General features: G+C 41.4%; 1 protein-coding gene across 1 annotated transcript; it reads left to right on the top strand.

Annotated features, from left to right (window-relative positions):
* Positions 1-243: 243 nt before the first annotated feature.
* Positions 244-20925, top strand: nckap1l (NCK associated protein 1 like). Its single transcript, XM_084542713.1, has 31 exons — positions 244-515; positions 3272-3382; positions 3606-3698; positions 4256-4312; positions 4691-4833; positions 5342-5432; positions 6007-6144; positions 6585-6633; positions 6932-7088; positions 7915-7971; positions 8102-8198; positions 8448-8557; positions 8903-9035; positions 9209-9290; positions 9368-9426; positions 9516-9661; positions 9736-9868; positions 10169-10288; positions 10709-10848; positions 11557-11688; positions 12658-12876; positions 13112-13242; positions 14532-14629; positions 15630-15723; positions 16864-16946; positions 17164-17244; positions 18112-18205; positions 18326-18442; positions 19059-19168; positions 19820-19909; positions 20374-20925. The coding sequence occupies exons 1-31, from the start codon at positions 426-428 to the stop codon at positions 20488-20490; spliced, it is 3372 nt and encodes a 1123-aa protein (XP_084398839.1). The 5' UTR covers positions 244-425; the 3' UTR covers positions 20491-20925.
* Positions 20926-21226: the final 301 nt, after the last annotated feature.

Here is a 21226-nt window from a genome sequence, read left to right as displayed (position 1 = left end):
CAACAAAAGAGACGGTTTCATAGTGAGGAAATAAGACTCTGCCATTTATTTATATAACAATATATCATCAATTATGTTTTCTCTTCAGTAGCAAAGTGTGTTTAATGCAATGCCACTGAAAATACAGAATATACCAAAGTATTAAAAAAAAACAAAAAAACATGCTAACTTTTTTGTAATTTCAGGATATTTTATTATCATTATTACAAATGTATTATGTATTATCTTTTTCACATACGGTTACAGTGTGCGAATAATTCACACTCAGCTAAACTCAACTCATGGCTCCACCTACACCCATGAGCCCCATGTGACCTGGTGACAGGGTGAGGCTCTGGGTGCACTTGTTTCCGCGGGTTCAGCTGCAACGCAGGACCGGGAGGCCAAGGCTCGAACGGAGGGCGAGGCGTGGAGTGTCTGGAGCCATGGACTACCAACAGAAACTGGCCGAAAAGCTCACCATCCTCAATGAGAGAGGGAATGGGGTGCTCATACGTATGAACTACATTAAGAAGGTGAGGGGAAACAGGAAGACTTAGGACTCATATGGTGCGATTCACAGTGACACTAAAATAAGGAACTTCTTTCATGCAGTGTGTTTTGGCAGTTGTTTCATTAATAGCTGGCTGCAGAGTTAACAGATTCAAATATACATGTAAGATTAAATATACTAGTACCCATTAATTCACTGCTTGGCAATAAACTTTAAAAAAAGACGTTAAGCTTTAATATTAATCAGAATTATTTGCATTAATATTTGCTGTTAAAATTGTATGATGCACTGATTTCAAAGGCTTACATATATATCTTTAATACAAAGTATAATGATGTATAAAGCTGGACATATAGACTTTATTTGCGACGCACGGAAGTACAGAGACATTTAATGATGGTACCAGCAGTACTGACACAGTGATACTTAATCTCTCAAAGTAAGGAGACCATTCGGAAGGTGTAACTCAAAAACTGCAGAAGCAGGTTTTGTAATAAGGTAAATAAATAAACTGTGTTAAAGTTGTTGACTGGTTTGTGTGTATCTGGCTTCTTTGTGTTGGTTGAGGCTGCCTCCCAACAGCAACCGGGCTCCCTTCTCCAAAGAGGAAGTGCAAGCAGGAAGTCAGTCTGCGCTGTCAGTCACTTCAGATGTCAGTTATGCTGAACTGAAAGCTCAGAAAGTCACACACAGAATAGAAGAACAAAAGTTAAATACGTCAAACAAGTCAGAGAATGTAGCTACGCGTGTGTTTTTGAATTGATCAGCAGAAGCTGAAGGAGAACAATCTTATTTTGAGACATTTTTAAACCCCCGCCCCGCCGACTGCCATGACAGAAGGCATTGCGTTTTCGTTTTGTCTGATCTTACATTTGTCTTTACATCTGTCCAGCCTCATTCTCGTATACTGGATATGCTAGGACACCTTGAGGGAATTTCTTCAAATGTGGCACAAATTAATCTGAATCAGATTTTTATTTATTTATTTATTTGATGGGGACAGTGCACATTAATGAACATCTATCCAGACAGCAATAGACGTAAATATGCCGGATTATAGCAACAATTCTAATTTGGATCCGCAGTCCCTAGGCAGGTAACACAAAAACATGATAAGACATAGGACAGGACAATAGATCACAATAATCAGAATCAGAATCAGAATCAGAATCAGCTTCAATGGCCAAGTATGTACACATACAAGGAATTTGACTCTGGCAACATTTCTCTCTAGTACAGAAACAACTTAAATAAGTAAATAAAAATAAAATAAAAATAAAATAAATCTCAATCTGTACACATAAAATATAGGATAAGAGCAGATATGTACACCAAACCAGGGTTTTGTACAGTGAGTATATACAATATTGCAGAGTTATTGTTTATTGTTCATGTGGATGGTCTCACACTCTGTGACTGCTCAGAGTTCATCAGGGCGACAGCCCGGGGGAAGAAACTGTCCTTGTGACGGGTGGTTTTGGCGTACAGTGCTCTGTAACGCCGGCCTGAGGGGAGGAGTCTGAACAGATTGTGACCAGGGTGTGAGGGGTCTGTGGAGATTTTCCTGGCCCGCTTCCTCACCCGGGACCGGTACAGGTCCTGGATGGAGGGAAGATCGGTACCAATGATCTTCTCTGCAGCCCTGACTGTAAGAGCACATCAAAGAAAATTAAAGTCAATAGTTATGACTGGTTTGCTTTCAACCACTGCTTGAGGTTAGTTTTGAAGGTTTGTTTGTGGCCTTTAGAGAAAGAGCATTTTGTCCAGAGGCTGTTTTTCTGTATGGGACCTCACAGTCCCCTCTATAGAGGAGGCCCTGGTCCTGAGACCGCTGTGAGCCCTTTTTTAAAGAAAGTCAGATATGGAAGCACCTTGTACATAAAACAAGCAAATTTAGGATTTTTAAAATTCTCGAAGCTCAATAAGTTGTACCTTTTTAAGATGTTACAAACGTGGAATGATTATTGGCACGTATGCTCACGTACATGCAAGGATTTTGTCTTGGCGGCTGTAGTAATACACATAAGAAATAAGAAAAAATATAAAATGCAGAAGGAATAAAAAACAACAGTTATTCAAATAGCAAAGGAACTGTACAGATTGTGCATGGCTGTGCACACAGCCAAGGAGTGTACAAATGTAGTAGTTGTAGTATGGTGTGTGTGTGTGTGTATGTAATATATATGGTCACTTAGATTCAAGGACGAGCTGATTACATTGTGTAAGTCAAAGGCCGCTATGACATCGCATAACCTTTGCTGCTAATTATGATGGAGTTTCAAACAAACGTCTAATAGGATAAAATGATGAAGTTTTATATCCAAGAGGTCAAAGGTCAACTTCAGTGTGTCATTATAATGTTCTGCAAAAGCTCCCTCATTGAATTGCTTCATAGTCTTCTCTACATACTGTATATTTTATCTGCCTGAGTTATTCCTGCACTCTAACTTCATACTTGGAACCTGCCACACAATCTCTACTGCCAGCTTCTAAACAGCCCCACAGGAACAGCTCAGTGTTAATGATCATGCTCAAGATCACCTTGAGCGAGGCGGAGAAAAGTCTCACTGTCTCTGCACACATTTCTTCCAGTCAGTGTGAGGATACAACGTCTTCCCTGCTCTTCTCTTGCTATTTTTAACATTTCACTGAATCCTGTTCAAAATGCAAACTGCGGAAAGGCGAAAACATATCACAGAGGTTGAAATGTTTTACACTTTAATGTGCGAATTGATAGAGTCCTCATATCTCTTATCTTGACCTTGCTTCTCCTCCCAGACGTGTGCAGACCCCAAGCTGCGTCTTTCCCTCCTCACAGAAAAATCCATGGAATCTGCCATCAAGTACATCAACAAGAAATTCCCCAACATTGACTTCAGAGGAAACATTGTACGTATGAAAAAAAAATGCTCTTTTGCAACGTAATGGTGGTCAGTATTTTGAAATTGAATCTGCCTAACATAGCTGACATAGCTGAAAACGTAGTACAGTATATTATGTGCATAGATTGGTAGTTTGGTATTAACTGGAGCTATTTAGTTCAACCACAGGAGGAAGGATTTTTTTCACACAGTGCGTGACCGATAATGTTCTCCTTTCTTGTTTATTGCAGCAAAATCTCAACAGCATCCAGCGACAGAAATCTGAAGTGATGACAGCAACGTCGAGCTACTACGACTCTTTCCTGGATGTCATAGAGTTCAGGGTGATTGCAGTTCAAGTGTCTAACTACAGAGACATGTTTCTTTTGTTTTACATTATCTAAACGCAACCTCATTGTGAAAAGTAACTGAAACGGAGCAATGAAAAACTGCTTCTGTGTCGTTCTTAAGATAGGAGAGCTCAGATCATAAAATAGGGAACAATGGTCGAGGAACGCTCCCCTCTCTTTCTCTGTTTCCGTCTTAACTCCGGTTATTTTAGACTTTTTGGTTCCCAGAATGTATTTGCATATAGAGTGGTTTCTTCACATAGAAGAAAATAATTAATTATCTTTCAAATATGAACACCTCCCCTCACATTTGTGTATTTCCGTGATGGAGGTCACTGCCAGGCCAAAGGATCATCGTGTTTTGTGAGATTGCAAATAACTCAATTGTGATGCCATAGAATTATGCAAATGACTGAGGATTTTTAAGCTACAGGTTCCTATAAATATTATATTGTGGAGGTTGCATTAGAGACCTGACATGATTTGAATACTGTTGTGTTATTTTGTCTCTGCCTGTCTTCTAATCGAATGCGTCTCTGTTCTTCATCAAGGACCATGTTTATGAGCTGCTGAACACCATAGATGCCTGTCAGTGCTTCCTTGATATAGTACGTATTTACATTGTAGTAAATACTACTGTAGTTGTTTGACAGTGAAGGCGTACCATCTGACATCTGCTGATAATCCATCAAACTTTTTCTCCTCTTTTCTTTCCTTCTGCTTTTATGTTGTTTCCTCCTCCGTGCTACACCCTGCTGTTTCGCGACACTCAGTGTTGTTTCCTGTCGTCGCATTCCCAGCCTCATCTTGTTCAAATCGTCAAGCAGTTTTTGTGATAACAATTAAATTGACACCTCTTGTTTTTGGGATATTTCACACTAAATCCATCAATAACAATCTGACCTCCGTGTAACTCCACTTTATTTACGGTATTCCCCCAACTGAGCTGTTTCCAGAAACTGACTGCACTTACATTTGGATTTCAGACGGTCAACTTTGACTTCACCAAAAGCTACTTGGATCTGATCATCACCTACACGTCTGTTATCATAACGCTGTCCCGCATCGATGACAAGAAGGCTCTGGTGGGAATGTTCAACTGCGCCCATGAGATGACCAATGGGAGCAGGTAAGATGACGTGAAAACTGACACTAATGTGTTATTACTTATGCACAGCATAAGTAATTTGCATTTACTACACTCTATTGATCAAGATCATTTTCAGTCAGCAAAGGCTTGCATTTGCTAAGTGCAGCTTTCAACTGACAATAAATGGATCCAGGTAGTTTAATTAATGCCTCTACAAGTTTCCACATCCATTTTGTATCCAGCCACGTTGCAGGATATTTATTTATGCACTGCAAAATAGCAGGATGCTTAATCTCAGTTTAAGACGCGGGCATGGAACACAAACACATCCATTTTACACTTGGTATACAAATCATAATGAACGCGTTCGAGACCACACACAGCTTGGCTCTTGAGATGAAACAGCCACAGCGCGGCATTGTTTCAGTCGCTGGGAAAAAAAGCAAAGCTGTAAACAATTATGAAATTATTGAAACCTTATGATGTCCTACTTCCCTTTTTATCGAGTCTTTTGCTTATTAATTTCATGTTACAATGAATCCCGCAGTGACCCTTCCTACCCGAGGCTTGGCCAGATGTTTCTGGAGTATGAGCATCCGTGGAAGAAGCTCACTGAGGAGTTTGGCCCCCACACAAGGGTAAATTCAAAAGGGAGTTTATGAATAGCTGCTAATGTGCAAAGACACATAAATAGTTTACTTTACAGGATGAATGTGGAACGTGATTTATCCCTTCCACCTCAGTACGTTTTAAACTCGTGTTCATTTGCTAAAAACCTGCTTTTTTTTCCTGTCATATTGTTGGCTTAACATTAGCTCTATTTATTTTTTAGTTTTAAGTTGTTAAAATGTCTCATTCCAGTCTGTCTGGCAGTATTACATGTCGTTGTAAATCATAGTGTCATGTCATTGCAGCTAATTATTAAATTATGTTTTGAGTGAGTCATGGCCAGGGATTTTATGGCGGCACTACTAAGTGAAACTATTCTAAACCAATATTTCAAAAATTCAGCCTGGCATATTTGTTTATTTTAAATCTTAATTGGCTCAGAAAGAGTGTTTGTCAGGATTATTAAAGATATTATTACTGACAGTAACATAAACTTTTAATTCTCAGATTTTGAGGGGTTTCCCTAGTATTTGTTGTACTTATTCCTTCTCCCTGTCTCTCTTTCTGTCCTCATTGTCCTGTCCTCCTCTGACCCTCTCTCAGTCTGTAACAGGAGCGTTGCTTTCCCTGAAGATGGTGTACCCACGCAGGAACCTGCCAGCGGAGCAGTGGCGGAGCGCCCAGCTCCTCAGCTTGCTCAGCGCTCCAGCTGCCATGATGGATCCAGCCTGCTGCGAAACTGTGAGTCCATCCCCTCGTTACCTCTCCTTCTGTATTTATCTCTAACAGAGGGAGAAAGTGAGTAGAGAAATGAGGGTGTCACAACTTATATATTGCCTTCTTTGGTCACCAATCAGCCACAACATTAAAACCACTGATAGGAGAGGTAGATAACATTGACCATCTTGTGACAATTCAATGTTCTGCCGGGAAGCTTTTAGATGTGGCATTCATGTTACTTAGATGTTACTTAGACATGTACCACCCACCTAGACCAGACCAGGCACCCCCACACCATAGCAATGATGGCAGCAGCCATCCCCAGCAGCCTGACACAAGCACACACACAAAAAATGGTATAGGAACAACTCAACCAGCGCATATTGTCCAGAAAACCATTTATTTTTGACTGTAGTAAATGTGTCGGCATTGGCAATTCATAAGCATGTTGTCCACCACAGATGGCATGTGAATACCTGTCTATGGAGGTGATGGAGCGTTGGATCATAAGTAAGTGTTTCTCATCCTGAAAAGTTGCTGAATGAATGAATGAATTTATTAACATTAGCTACTTAAATGTTACAATCAGCAGCTTTTAGGTTATTTCTTCTAATTCTTGGACATATGAAAACCAGTGGAAGTTCACTGTAAGTAAACACCCAAGCTATTTTAACGTGCTAAACATTTTAGCAAAACGTCCCCAACAAAATCCGTAACCCAAATTGTGGTCTTGTAAACACAAACAACAGCAATATGCCTTCAGTTCTTTAGACTGCGTCGTGACGACTGCTAATTCTCCTCCTTCTAGTCGGCTTCCTGTTGTGCCACAGCAGCCTGAACTCAAACCAGGCCTCCCAGGACTTGTGGAAGATGGCTCTGAGGAGCGGCCTCAACCTCGTCCTCACCAGAGACGAAATCATCAACATACACAAGGTTTCTGAGGACCTCTTCGACAGCTTCAAAGGGTATGCGACTGGAAGTGCAGTGCTGATCGCTCTCCATGGCGAGGGATTGTGAATAGCTGATTCATAAAAATTTTAAAAGGCCGCTGGTGAAAGTCTTCAGACGAGTTTAATTTTGTCTGGTTGTTTTAATTAATCATGTGCTCAGCTTGTGTTATCAGTCTTAATGTCAGACTTTACGAACATGTAAAAATTTGTGAGTGTTGAGGATTAATTGTATATCAGATTGCCTAGTGGAGGCGGTTTATACAGTATAAGACTTCAATGAGTAATCCAAAATGAGTTTTGGGCATAACAACAGTAAAGCAACTCCAAAGGTCATCTATATCTTTTCTTTTTTTTTTTTTTTAAGTACCTCTCACTAAAATTTAATGATATTAAGCTGAAGCTTAAACATGTTAAAATTATTATAACAGTAAACTAATCAAAAGTAAGTCAAATCCAAAATTACAAACAAACTAAAAACAAGAGCAAAGATTGGAAATGCATTTATTCTGTTAAGGGAAAAAGGGCTTTGAATACAAATAGCCCAAAGTTAGGAAAGGGGGAAAAAAAAGTCTATAGGAGCATTTATAGTGAGTCCTTCTTTCCAATGGGATGAGTTCAATATTGATTTATTGTGTAATGATGACAGTGAAGTAATTGATCACAGTGCAGGATTGGACGGTTCTTCATAAATCAGCCTATGAAAAAGGGGCTACTAATACACGGCAAGAAAAAGATGGCTAATATTTCAAAAATATTCCCTTATCATTTACATTAATCCATCTATAAGATTGTAAGTTGGTGCCTTATTGCATCTGGTTAATTCCTGTGTCCTTCTTATCAGATACAGCAAGCGAATTGCAGACATCAAGGAATGCCGTGAGCACGTTATATTGAACTGGTGAGTCTGGCAAGGGGATAAGAAAAGCTTTTTCTACTTTTCTATCGCATATACCGTCAGTGATCTTTGAAATTAGCTGTGAGCCGAGCGTCCATGTCCATTATTTTTTATTTTTTTATGTTATTACCAGTGGAGCTATGCACAGAGAGAGGAGGCACTTTCTGAGAGGAGCAATGAAGGAATTATTTAAAGTTCTGGATGATCAACCGGGACTCCTGGGACCAAAGGTACAAGTACAGGAAGGCGCATAACAGTGGCGTTTGAGGAATATAAATGATTTCATTACTGCGAGTTCTCACTCTGAAATCTCTGAAATGAAATTCTGGTCACGCGACTTGTGAAAATTGGTCCAGATTCCACCCATGGCACATCTAACAGTGTCACACTTCATAGTAATTCAGCTTTTACCAGTCGCAGCCGAAAACCTTTCCTGACATTCATCTTTCCTCTCTGTTCTGTTCAATCAAACCCCCAAGGCCCTGTTTGTCTTCATGGCGCTGTCATTTTGCCGTGATGAGGTCCTGTGGCTCGTCAGACACTCTGAGAATATGCCAAAGATAAAGACGCCCGAGGACTATGTTGACAAGTAAGTTTTGAAGGGACGTTGGAGGTAATGCAAGGACGCGGTGCTCCAGCTCCCAGTGACACTGCCATACTAGTGTGCAAAAGTCTGGCAGCCACCAGCTGAATTCCACTCACACAAATAAATCATCAGTGGAGAAAATGAGGCGTAGCAATCAGAACACATCTTGTATTCATTTGGTATTCATCCACAATGGGAATCTGGAATAAGCAAGAGCTGCAGAAGTTCTCCCTACCTGCAACTCCACAATGCAGCAAAAATTGTATGACTTTTGAGCGATGCAAAGACATAACACAAGTAATGATCCTGTGTCTGGTCTTCACGTTGTTTGTTTTTCTGTTTCATCAGTCAGATGGCTGAGTTGCTGTTCTACACTGAGAAGTTTAGAGGTCTGGTGAGAAAGCACAGCCACGTGATACAGCGCTACCACGTTCAGTACCTGGCACAATTCGATGCCTTGGTTCTCAACGACACCATACAGGTGTAGTTTTGAATTCAGTTTGTCTCTCTTAGTGGTTGCTTGAAAGGCAGACCGTGGAAGCTAAAAAAAAAACAAAAACAAAAAAACAATAATGCTGAAAGCATCCATTTCATATCAGCATTGCTTATTACATTTTGAACTAAGAGCATCCGTTTCTCTTCCTTCCACGACAGAACATGTATGTGTGTCCAGAAGAGGAGTCGGTCCTGTTGACCTCATTCGTCTCGACTCTGTCTGCTCTCTCAATCAAACAAGGTAATCACAATGACATACTGGTCATTATCTCGAAAAACAAACAAAATGAATAACCATGGATGGCTTTTTGTCTGCAGTGGACAACAAAGAGGAGTTTGACTTCAGGGCTCTGAGACTGGACTGGTTGAGACTGCAGGTATTCAAGTTTATTGTTCGCCTCAGATGCCTCACTTAAATTTAGGTTTGACCAGCTAAATGTGTGCTGTCCTCATCCTTTTGGTGTAGGCCTACACAAGTGTGAATAAGGCCCCACTTCCCCTGAGGGAGTATCCAGACCTGGCGAAGGTGATGAACATGATCGAGTTTCACACCAGGATGGTGGACAGTCTAGAGGAGATGCTGCAGGAGACATCGGAAGTGTCCATCCTCTGGTTGGTCTCTTCCTCTTCCTTTTCTCTCTTCTCTTCCTCCTCTCTTCTCGTAACAATTATTCTCTGTTTCCCAGTTTCTACCCACGTGTCTTTGAGAAGATGTTCACCCAGAGCAGCGAGGAGATGACCATGAAGCGTTACCTCATGTCCTTTCCCTCTGTCTGCTCCCACTTCAGTCAGTGTGGACATTTTCTCTGCCCAGAAGAGGTCAGTGTTCAGTTATCTGCTGACCAAGTCATATATCACCTGCTGAGGAGCTCTCCCGTTGCATGGTGGATCATTGAAGCTATGTCATATTGACGTATTTGACTAAATTAAAGTAGAGTAAAATAATTTTCCTGTTTTTAACCGATCTCCAAAGAGCATATAAACTATTCATGCTCAAAAATACATTCCTTCGTGCTTTTGTTACACGATTACCTGTATTTTTTGCGTGTCACCGCATGTGCACAGTCACGCTCTGCTCCTGCTGAGTCTCTCGTGTGCTGCGTGATCTTGTGTGTCTAGATAGACGCAATGGAGAAGAAGAGTCTGCGTCTGTGCGTGACCTTCCTGGAGCAGATAGCCAAGCAGACCAGCAGCGTTGTGTTGGAGATATGCGCCGAGCAGCGTAACCTCAACGATCAGGTGAAATCTGAGTCTATTTCGTGTTTTAAAAAAACCAATTACCTAGCAGATTGATTCTGCCAAAATCCATATCCCTGTATAATAACACCAGCCCCGGCTTGGCATCGGTGTATGTAGCTGTAGCAGAGGTCAGACTTAGGAATTTTAAATAAAATGATAAGACGGCTGATTGGTGTGCTGTTGTTTTTTAAATCCCCTGAGGAAAATATACAGAGAGCTTAGTTTCCGACTGAGTTCCAGCAATGTGAACAAAAACCTTGCATGTTTGTCTTTGAGGATGTTGTCCAATTTTTCCTTGCCTGGGTTTAATTCTTCCATCCTCACTCTGTCTCTCTCTCTCTCTCTCTCTCTCTCTCACTCTCTTCCCCCTTCTTCTCTCCTATTTTGCATCCATTTTCTTTCCACTTGATAACCTTTCAGCTGCTGCCTAAGCACTGTGCCGAGACCATCAGCGCTGCTCGCTATAGAAAGCAAAAGAAGCCGGTGCCAAAAAAAGGAGAGGTCCAGAAAGAGAAGCCAGGCGCCGAGAGCCTGAGGAAAGACCGGAGCGTCGTCACCAAGTCAGCTATTCTTCTCGTTTCTCCTGATTATTACGATCACTTTCTCTGCTTATCTCATCCTGCCTGATCATAATTATACTGAACTGGCAGAGTTTAGAGTGAGAGCTGATACAGCCCTGATTTACGGGAAGCAGCAGCATCAACAGCACAAAGTATTCCAGTGAAAGAGCAGTTAAATAAACTCCACAGTGGTTTTTTTTTTTTTTTTTTTTTTTTTTGCAGAGTATGGTTAGGTTAATGCAGTTCAAATGAGTAGAAGTACTGTAATGTCTGTGGACGTTTAGCAATCATTTCCTTCACCCCATGAGGAATTTCTTACTTTAAGTTATTACGACAGGAGGAAAATGCTCTAGTCCACGAGGCCTAATTAGTTTTTAACTTTATCACCCTTCAAGGTAAATGAGTCAGGCTTGACAGGAATTGCCTGTAAGACAAAACCACACTTTAGTTAGGTGTTTTCATTGTTTGATCATTTTCCATATATAGCTGAGCTCCTTCTTTAGCCTGAAGAGTTGTAATACTGTCTCTCCCTCTTCTCAGCTTTCCTCCCCGCTGCCTTAGTTTGGAGATATGTTTTGCAACATCTCTATTATATTTATTACCTTATTTGCCTGAGAATAGAACATCCATACTGAGGTCATTGTCAAAATATTTGTCCTGACTTCCTAAAGACTTACGTCCTCCCTTCTCGCTCTGTCTGTCTCCTAGTGTGGACAAGCTGCATCTGATGCTGACAGAGCTGTGCTCCACCTACAGCCTCTGCAGTGACTTCATTGTGTTCGAGCACATCGTCGTTCCTACAGAGTTCCTCCTCTCTCAACTGGAGACGCGACTCTCTGAGTATGCCGAGTGGGGATGGGGGGATTATCATGTTTGTCAAAATAAATGTCGATGGCATAATCAGTCTCAGATGCGTCACTGAAGTGATGTTGGCAAGTCTTGTGTGCACCTGAAGCACATATGTCATGTCAGGAGCTGAAACAATAACTGTCAGAATTATGCTGACATTGGGAGAGGGACATATGGGACGTGAAATATCATTTGCCACAAATCTGCTGTGCAATGTTAGCCTAATTCCATTATTTTGGTAATTTTCCATTTATTCTGCTGACTCTATGTTAAAACTCAGACGCTGAAGGCTTGCCTACATCCTCTTCAGTAGGCTGACCTCCTTGACAGAAATATTAACCACAAATGCCAATTACTGTGACTAGGACATGACAAATCACTGGGGAAACTAAAAAATCAACTCAATCTGCATTTTCTCCAAATTGATGCTTGGCTCTTATGAAATGTCTTCACCATGGCTGTAATGATGTCTGCTTTACCATCTGATTCCCTCATGTCAAGTTGCGTTGCGTCCACTTAAACATCCGAGCAGAGACTCATCATGTCACTCTCTTGCTCTGTGTCATTTCAGTTGTTAACTGTTGTTTAGATTAGGGATTGGTACCAGGGTAACCTAATGTTCTGTGTATACGCTCTGCTTAGTCTCCCTGTCTTTACAGATGATTATCTCCCCTGTCACCATAAAATTAGTGCCCTCGTGTAGCAGCACGCTCTCAGTGATTGGCCGTTCTCTACGGGCCAAACTTGTGAACACAGTCAGGGAGAGAAAGTGAGAGATTGAGTGGCCATAACAAAAAAAAATAAATTTGCAGTGAAGCCCTGATGCAGGGGATTTGCTGACCTAATGAGAGCGGTGCCAAGTCACCATGGCTCGTTTAAGCCGTTTCAAGGTCCCATCTGTCCACTCTCAGTCCACTTCAGCTCAGTGACAAGTGACGTTGATTAAACTTGTTTCTCCAGGATCATCGTGAGAATGGCCAATTACAACCAGACCACCCAGGAGATCGCCCGTCCCTCTGACCTCCTGGCAGGGATAAGAGCCTACACAACCAATCTGCACAGCCTCTCCAGTTACATCAGCGTGGACGTCACCCGGCTGGTGAAGAGCGTCCTGCTGCAGCAAACACAGCCACTGGACTCCCACGGGGGGACGACCATTACCACCCTCTATACAAACTGGTGTGTGTCACATAACCATGTATCATGTCTACTTACCACGACCACGTGTATAAAAATAGATATATATTTATAGACACCTGTAGCATGGTTCTCATAGGCAGAAACCCACATGAAGCGTAATTACTTCCTTGTTTCCTGTTTCCTGTTTACCTTCATCTCACTCTTTTTAATTCACACCTTCTGTCGTACAGGCTGATTTTTTTTTTTTTTTCCCCGTTTGTTTTCTGCACCTCAGGTTCCTGGAAGGTCTTTTGCGTCAGGCGAGCAACTCCCTCATCGTCCATTGTCCTACCATGCAATGCTTTATCAGCCAGACTACTGAAAATGAACCAAGCTTCAGAGCAGAGGAGTTCTCGGATGTGATAGGTCAGTTACAGAGCTTGATTGTAGTCATTTACTCTGCAGCAAAAGTTGATGTGTAAGTAGTTAGAGGCACTGTCATTCCTCCTCTTCTTACAAAGAAGGTACCGAAATGACATGTGCATGAATGATGTGTTTAGAAAAGTACTTACTCTTTGACTTTTACTGCGCGTTGTGTCGCAGTAAAAGTAATTCAGACAACAATTACAAGTGGTATTGCAGCTTTTAGTGTCCATAGCAACAACTCCAACTTTTGAGAGGTGTTATTATAATTTGTTTTGGGCTTCATGTCCAGTAACTGCAAAGCATGAAGAATCCTGACATCAGATCGCCTGATTACAATTTAACACATTTTATTTTACGAGAATGTTTAAGTTTCTTATTTCTGACATTTTGCAGACACATGTTTTTCCACTTGACAGGCGCAAACAGTTCTCTTGCATTTGGAGTCGGGGTGATCATGAGCCCACAAGGTCCAAGAGATGACTCACTCTTTTCAAAAGGCACAACTTGCACATCTCGTTCGTTTAAGAGACATGTTATTGCTCAAGAGGATGTGCAGCTTGACACTGTGGTAGTGTGGGTGTTTTCATTCACACCACAAGTCATGCAGTTTATTCTGACACTGCCTGGCTAATGTAGCCTTAAATATTTCTTATTATCTCCCTCACTCTTACCTCGCTGCCTCATAACTATTCCAGCATCACTTGCCTCTCCACCACACAGCCTCCTGTTCCACCTCCGCACTAATGTGCAGTAGGAGTCGTGCACCTCTTCATTTTCCCTCCACTACAGACCTTGGCTTGAGCGCGCAAAAACAAACACGCACATCATACTCACGTCCATTAGGGAGACCATCACACGTCATTAGACGCCCGCACACACACTGTCATCCTCATATTGTCTATATTTACTCCTCATTTAGGGACCTGCCTGCCTCGTGGTGACTCACTCGCCTGTCTATTTGCAATTTACAATTTTAACTACACATTTTCCATATCTTTGCCCATATCCTTCCATATTCATCCAGTTATCATGACTGTAGCTGGAGGTAGCTCCGTCTCACTAAGTCAGATTTTCTCACAAACCAAAATGAATCTGCATCCTTCCTCATCTGCTACACCAGTCTAGTTCACGTGATTTCTATTTGACTCCTGTGAAAACGCCACATTGTGAAGAAACCATTTTTCACTTGAGGCTTCTCTTGGTGCATCAAATGACTTGGTGCAAACGTGGCTACTTGAAATTAACCTCGGTACAAGCTTATGCCGATCTTATTCATGTCTTCTCAACAGAGCTTCAAGCGCTGGCGGAACTACTTGGTCCATACGGCCTGAAGTTTCTGAGCGAGAATCTGATGTGGCACATCACCTCTCAAGTCACCGAGCTGAAGGTACAACATGATTCATGCCTGTGCATCTTTCTCTTGCTTTTCTTTTTCTGCTAGCCAGCATCCTCCTGATCTAGTTATGTAAGCTTAGTTATTGTGCCCATTACTTTTGGCTTATTTTCATCATGCAGTTTTAATATCTTAACGTATGTAGTGTATTAAGCTGTCCAAGGGCTTTGCAAAACAGAGTTTATTATATAGCTATTTCATTATCAGCTACCACACTTTAGTTATGGGTGTAACATTTCAGTAGCTTGTTTATGACAAGCTAGTTTGAGAGTAATTTTGGTTTGTCCTTTGTGTGCCATGGAGAAGATGGAGTAAAGCAGATACTCTTGTAGCCCAGGGAGGATGGAGAATGGTTACGGTTAAATCTCTTACATTAGCTGTTTTTGTGTGGCAGGCAGCTCAGTAAATGTCGCACTTTGGCTTCTGGAGTTCACAAATTACCAAGCCAGAGCGCAGTTATTGCAGCCTGGGTGGTGATACAGAGTCAGAGTGAAAGTGTCGTAATGAGACCCAGCAGTGTCTGGTTTCGTTCGTTCAGCTCTGTTTTGCTGAAATGTACATTTAAAAAAAAAAAAGCTCTCATAAAAACAACGACTGTACTATACCATACAATTTACTTTCACTATATTACTGGACTTTATACAGTAGATACGGCAAAATATTTCTAAGTAAGCTTAAAACCAGACTTATCTGTGAGCACAGTATAAACATGTTTTCTACAAGATAATTTCTAGTTTATAAACTGTAACTAATCTACTCAGTTCGATCATATGTGCAGTATCTCCTTTGTAAGAATAGATCCAGTAGAGCAGTTAATACTGCTGCACTGCGCCAGGCGCCCTACTTTGACACCTATGATTGAAGTGAGGAGCTGCAGAGCGTACTGCCAGAGTCGTCTGTCAGCTGTGACCTTTCTCCTTTCTTAGTCCCAACTGGTGTTTTTTTTTTCTTTTTTTTTTCTTATCATTTATTTCACTTCCCTCTCCTGTGCTAGAAAATGGTGATTGAGAACATGGACATCCTGGTACAGATGAAGAACAACTCCGATAAGCCTGAGGAAATGGCCAATCTTAGAAAGAAGCTGACAGGTGAGAAGTAGAAACAGGAACGTGGGAGGAGATGTGAAGAGGAAGAGGCGGGGGGCTGAAAGGAGTTGTACAAAAAGGGTGACAGGAGGAGACCTGTTGTGAAGTAGCAGGAGAAAAGACTGACAAGAAACAGAATAGAGGAAGAGGTACCTTAGAGACAATGCTAAAATCTTCTTACAATAGTGTTAATTCCCCTCCATCTAACCGGGCCATTACAAACATGTGGACAAATCAGTCCAGTTCTGAAGAAATTGAGGCTGGATGTTGAAATCACAGAACAGTCAAGTAAATAAATAAACACAGCAGTGTGTCTTGAGCCTGTAATCACAAAACCCGTCTCTTAATTTAAACAGGTTATAAAAAGCCACTGCCTGGCCAAAAAAAAAGGTCACACACTCTAATATTTCACTGGGCCACCTTCAGCTCTGATTACAGCACACATTCACTGTGGCATTTCACCAAGATGTTGCTGAACCTAGACCTGAGCGACTGCAGCAACCCTAGATCATAGCACTGCCCCCACAGGCTTGTACAGTAGACACTAGGCATGATGGGTGCATCACTTCATCTCCCGCTCTTCTTACCCTGATGGGCTGGTTCCCCACTGTCCTTACAGTTTTTAATAATGCGTTGGACAGTTATTTCTGTAGTTTCTGCAGTCTCCTTAGATGTTTTCTCTGCTTAATGCATGCCAATGATTTGACCCTTCTCAAGCAGACTAACATCTTTTCCACGACCATGGACATTTCTTAAACAACCATGACTTTTGACATAGTGTTTAAGAAATAAGGAGCTACTCATTGCATCAGTTGGGGTTAAATGATTTACCTTTTTTTTTTTTTTTGGCCAGGCAATGTATATGATATACATCGTTCTCGTAGAGGTCACTGTATAACAGGAGATTTAGGCACAAATAAGATTGTGAGCTGCCAAGACACTTTTCTCTAATCTAATCTGCCTTGTGGCAGCATGTTCTCATCCGCTAAAACAGCAACTAGTTACACATTCGCCCGCAGTGTTGCGTTCAAAGCCACTGCTCTGCAAGACCAGCTGCGGGTTCCATTTTGAGCTCAAGTGCTCGTGATAGACACGACGGGGATACGGCTGTACGGCCCTGATGTGTTTCATGTGCACTTGTAGGGGGAGAGAACGTGCTGAAGAGGATGACCATCATCGGAGTGATCCTGTCCTTCAGAGCAATGGCACAGGAGTGTCTGAAAGATGTAATGATTAAGTTATTTTCTCCGTATTTTTCTTTTGTCCATGTCCTTTACTAAAATAAAAACAGAAATTAGACATCATAGATTAATTATAGGTTACTGATGTTCTAATCTCTCGTCACATTAAACTGTCCTTGAGTTCTTGATATGTAAAGGTCTTTACATTTTTAGCTATGATCATCTTATATCTAACATTGTGTCATATAATCTTGTAATCTAGACCCTCCATAAGCATTGTCCATACCTGATGGGGCCCATCAAGTGCATGAGAGACTTAGTCTCCCCTGAGGCTGACATCCAGGTAAGCCGTACCTGTTATGCCAAAGAAAAATGAAAGCATCCCTGTGTTGAGATCCCACAGAGGAATTGAAGTGCAGTAATCAGGTTTTCTCTGTGGAGGAATCGTCACATCACGGTTTATCAACAGTATATTAACAGTTTGTTTTCACTGGCTCAACTTGTTATGGGAAAATGTAGATCGAGGGCATGCTGACATTCATCCAAATGTATATTTACCATTCAGACATCTCATTGGGGAAGTGACTGAATCCCATTAGAGGTAAAGAATGCAGCAGATATCATGTATATGTGTGGCAGAACAGAATATATTTGAATAATAGACAGTATGCAACGGTAGATCTGAGCTGTGCAGCTTAAGAGAACCTTTTTTTTTTTCCTTTCGTACCAACCAAATTGAATTCCTTATCTCCCTCTGGAGCAATCTGTGTGACTGTGACTCATGAACTCTCCCTCCCTTTACTTACGTCTGGCTTCTGAGTGAGGCATGACAGCCGTGCCACAGCCCGGGCCAGGATAACCCCAAAGACGTCAGCAGCCCCCTCATGCCTCCGTGAGAGAGGCGCTGATCGCTGCTGCAGCTTTGCTCTCTGAACCACATCAGTGGAAACATTCTGCCTAGACAGGCCGACCATGCATAAAACCAGAAAAAGACCAAGATCAAAAGCTGTGTGTCTAAACACAGACACCCACCAATAATTTTGTGTCACTCCTTACAGAATATGTTGTGTGTCAATATGAAATGCATTACTAGTCCTAGTAGCTGTGGTTTTTGTCGGCGATATAATCTATGAATATTCAAACAAAGCATTAAATTAAATTAAATGGACTTTATGTGAGCATTATGCACCTCTTTGCTATGACCTTACAGGTGACCCTGAGTGTCTATGAGCTGGCTACTGCTGCAGGCCTCACATGTGATATCGACCCTGCCCTTGTTGCAGCTATTAGAAACATGCACACAGGTAACACTTCAACTGTTGGTGCCTTTTTGGCACGCGGCACGTTGTACCCTGACAACCCGCTCGTTCGGAAGAGAATGTTCTGTTATTTCTTTTTAAGATTTCTATTAAAAAAACTTGCAGATAACACATCCATTGACGAGGAGCACAAGCTGTCCTGTTTGCTGCTTGTCTACATCGCTGTTTCCCTGCCTTCGTTGGCTCTGGACTCCAACTCCTTCTACAGCCGAGAGCATGGAGGTGCATACTCATTTGTTTATTTGGGCTGCAACAAACTGCTTGACAGTAATTATTCTCCAGGCAGCCTTCAACCAAATACTAATCATTTGTACTTAAAGTCATTATTTACCAGCTGCTGATAGTGTCTAAAAGGGTACTCCACCCTGAAACATGACTCTTATTAGCATGTCCGTGCATCATACTTTCCAGTCAGACACGGACCGAGGCAAAGCATGCTGGTTAATGAGAAACACGTTTCTGCTGAGAGACTTTTGTTTACAGATAACTCCGGCTGACGTGCATCGATACAGTTACTCTTGGCACTTGGCCCTGCCGACCCTATCTGCTTGGCTCCGAGCCTAGACTGAAACACTGAGAGCAGCAAATTGCAGCGATTTCTATCAAAGCCCGAAGTGGCGTTTGTCATAGATTATTTTCCATTGACATTTTTTAAATAAATCTACCTCGTGAGCCCAAGAAAGTATGCTCAGCATGCTTCCTCTTAAGCGCTATGCATCATTAAGTAAATTTCTCTGGTCGCTGGGCTGCAAAAACATCCTCTCTGTGGCTAAAGTACAGGACATGCTTTTTTTTTTTTTTTTTTTCTCTGATGGTTTTCGGATTTTCGTTTTCTCAGGTCACAATAACAACATCCACTGTTTATCTACGGCGATCAACCAGCTGGCAGCCGCCATGTTCACCGTTCAGAACAAGAACATAGAGCAGCAGCTCAAGGAGTTTCTCAAGGTGAGCGGCGAACATCCCATTACAGATCTAAAGGCTTATAGGCTCATTATTATGTAGGATGGCCAAATGTATAACACATTTCTTTAAACCAGTCATTTGATTACATTGTTTAAAATCATCCAAATCGATTGAATATATAAATACAGATTTTTAGCACACCTCCAAATTCTAAGATGATACTATAACAAAAAACACAACTAGACCTCTTATTATAGTCCCAATAGGGATGGAGGCTGTAGCACCATCATGCCTGTGTGCGTACACAACCCACCCAAAGGCGGTGATTGTGCACTTGATCGCCTCCACACGCAGGAAGTTGTGTTTATACTGAATTTCAGACTTTTTCTTGTCTCTAATGGTTTCAAATACTGGTTAGTTTTAACGCTTCAGGCCTCTAAAATCCTTCAGATGAAAGAATTCTGAGGAAATAAAAGAACCCAGGCACGAAAAAGCCAATAAATGTTAAGGATGCATTGGTTCCTTGGGGCACACTACTCCAACAATATTTGAGTTAAAGCACTTTCTCAAGACACTGCCAACCTCTTGCCCCAGCTGAGGTCGAGTGCAGCAGTGTAAAAATGCTGCCGTCGTTTGATGTGTCCCTTTTTTTATTTTTTTATTTTTTATTTAAAACTTCCTGTCATTCCACAGCTGGCCTCCTCCACTCTGCTTCAGTTGGGACAAAATGTGGAAAGAATAGAGAGCAAAAACCGAGAGTCAGTCTACCTGCTCCTGCACATGGTAGGTTTGCCAGCGCAAAGAGATTCACTCACGTTTTTCTTTTTACAACGGCCAGCAATGGCTTACTGCTTATCTCTGGAAGTGATAATGAAGTTACTAATGACAATTTATAAACTCTTTATAGTAATTTTAATATTTGAAAGTGATTCTAAAAGTTTAAATTGAGGAGAAAGAGCATTTTTATTTTATTTTTTTTATTTTTTAAGTGTTCAAGTAGCCAGAAATTAAAGCTGTAGGCCTACTTAAAAAACAAAACAAATCAATGGACCTGAAAGACATGAAACTTTAGGGCATATTTAGAAAATGGCTATTTAGAAAATGAAAGCACAATTTAAAGACTGATTTCCAAAGATCTGTATTCAGTAGGAGCAAATGAACTAGTCAGGTCTTGTGACAGGATTTGTTAACAGTTGGGAAAGATCAAATATCTCCTGCGTTAAGGCTATCAATGTTGATTCGTCTAGATTGTGGAGGAGTCCCCGTACTTGAGCCAAGACATTCTGGAGAGCTGCTTCCCGTATGTTCTCCTCCGAAACGCCTACAGGGAGGTGTACAGGTCCTTTGTCGTCACTGTGAGCTGAAGACTGTGTTAAAAAAAAATTTATTCAAACTTTATTTATCCAGAAGAGTTTTTCAATGGTTCATGCATGCTTATGTTTTTACTCCCATTCAGCCTCTGATTCATACAGATCTGCACTCAGGTTAAACGTGGCCTTTGATATTTAGCTCAGTTAATGTTGCGTCCTGTGAGTCAGCACCCACGTTAAAAAAAGACCGTACTTTTATAATGACTGCCAGTATTATGTGTCTTAACAACTGCTGTAGTATTACTAATGTCAGCTTTAGTGACTTTAATCAACAAATCAAGGAAATTCTGTAAGCTCCCTTTTATTCTTTTCAGACACCATGACATGAAGGAAACTTGTTTTTAAAATGGAACCACATCCAGTTTTGAATAGACTGCTGTGTAAATAGTTGGTGTGTAACGTGTTCACGAATAAAAATGACAATCAACACGCTTGTTGTCTTTTTGCTGGGTATTCAACATGTGGTCCTCGTCTATTTCCAGTAAACTCTCCACCCTCGCTACTCTCCCATCCTTCCTCCCTGGACGAGTCTTGTCCTCTTCATATTTCATGTGCAATTTAAATGATGCACTCCAGTTTTGCAGAACAGAAAGGGCTTGCTGCTAATTTTAGGCTACCCTTTAGTGATTATATTTTGCAAGCAGTGCTGTCCCTCCTTTCTTCCTTTCTTCCCTTCTCCTCTGTGCCCTCCCTTCCTATTCATGCTTCGGCTATATCCGTTCGGTTGCCA

This window comes from Chelon labrosus (genome assembly GCF_963514085.1).
Source record: "Chelon labrosus genome assembly, chromosome: 4".
Taxonomy (NCBI): domain Eukaryota; kingdom Metazoa; phylum Chordata; class Actinopteri; order Mugiliformes; family Mugilidae; genus Chelon; species Chelon labrosus.
The sequence above is the reverse complement of the archived record's forward strand: the minus strand, read 5'-3'. Positions and strand labels throughout refer to the sequence as shown.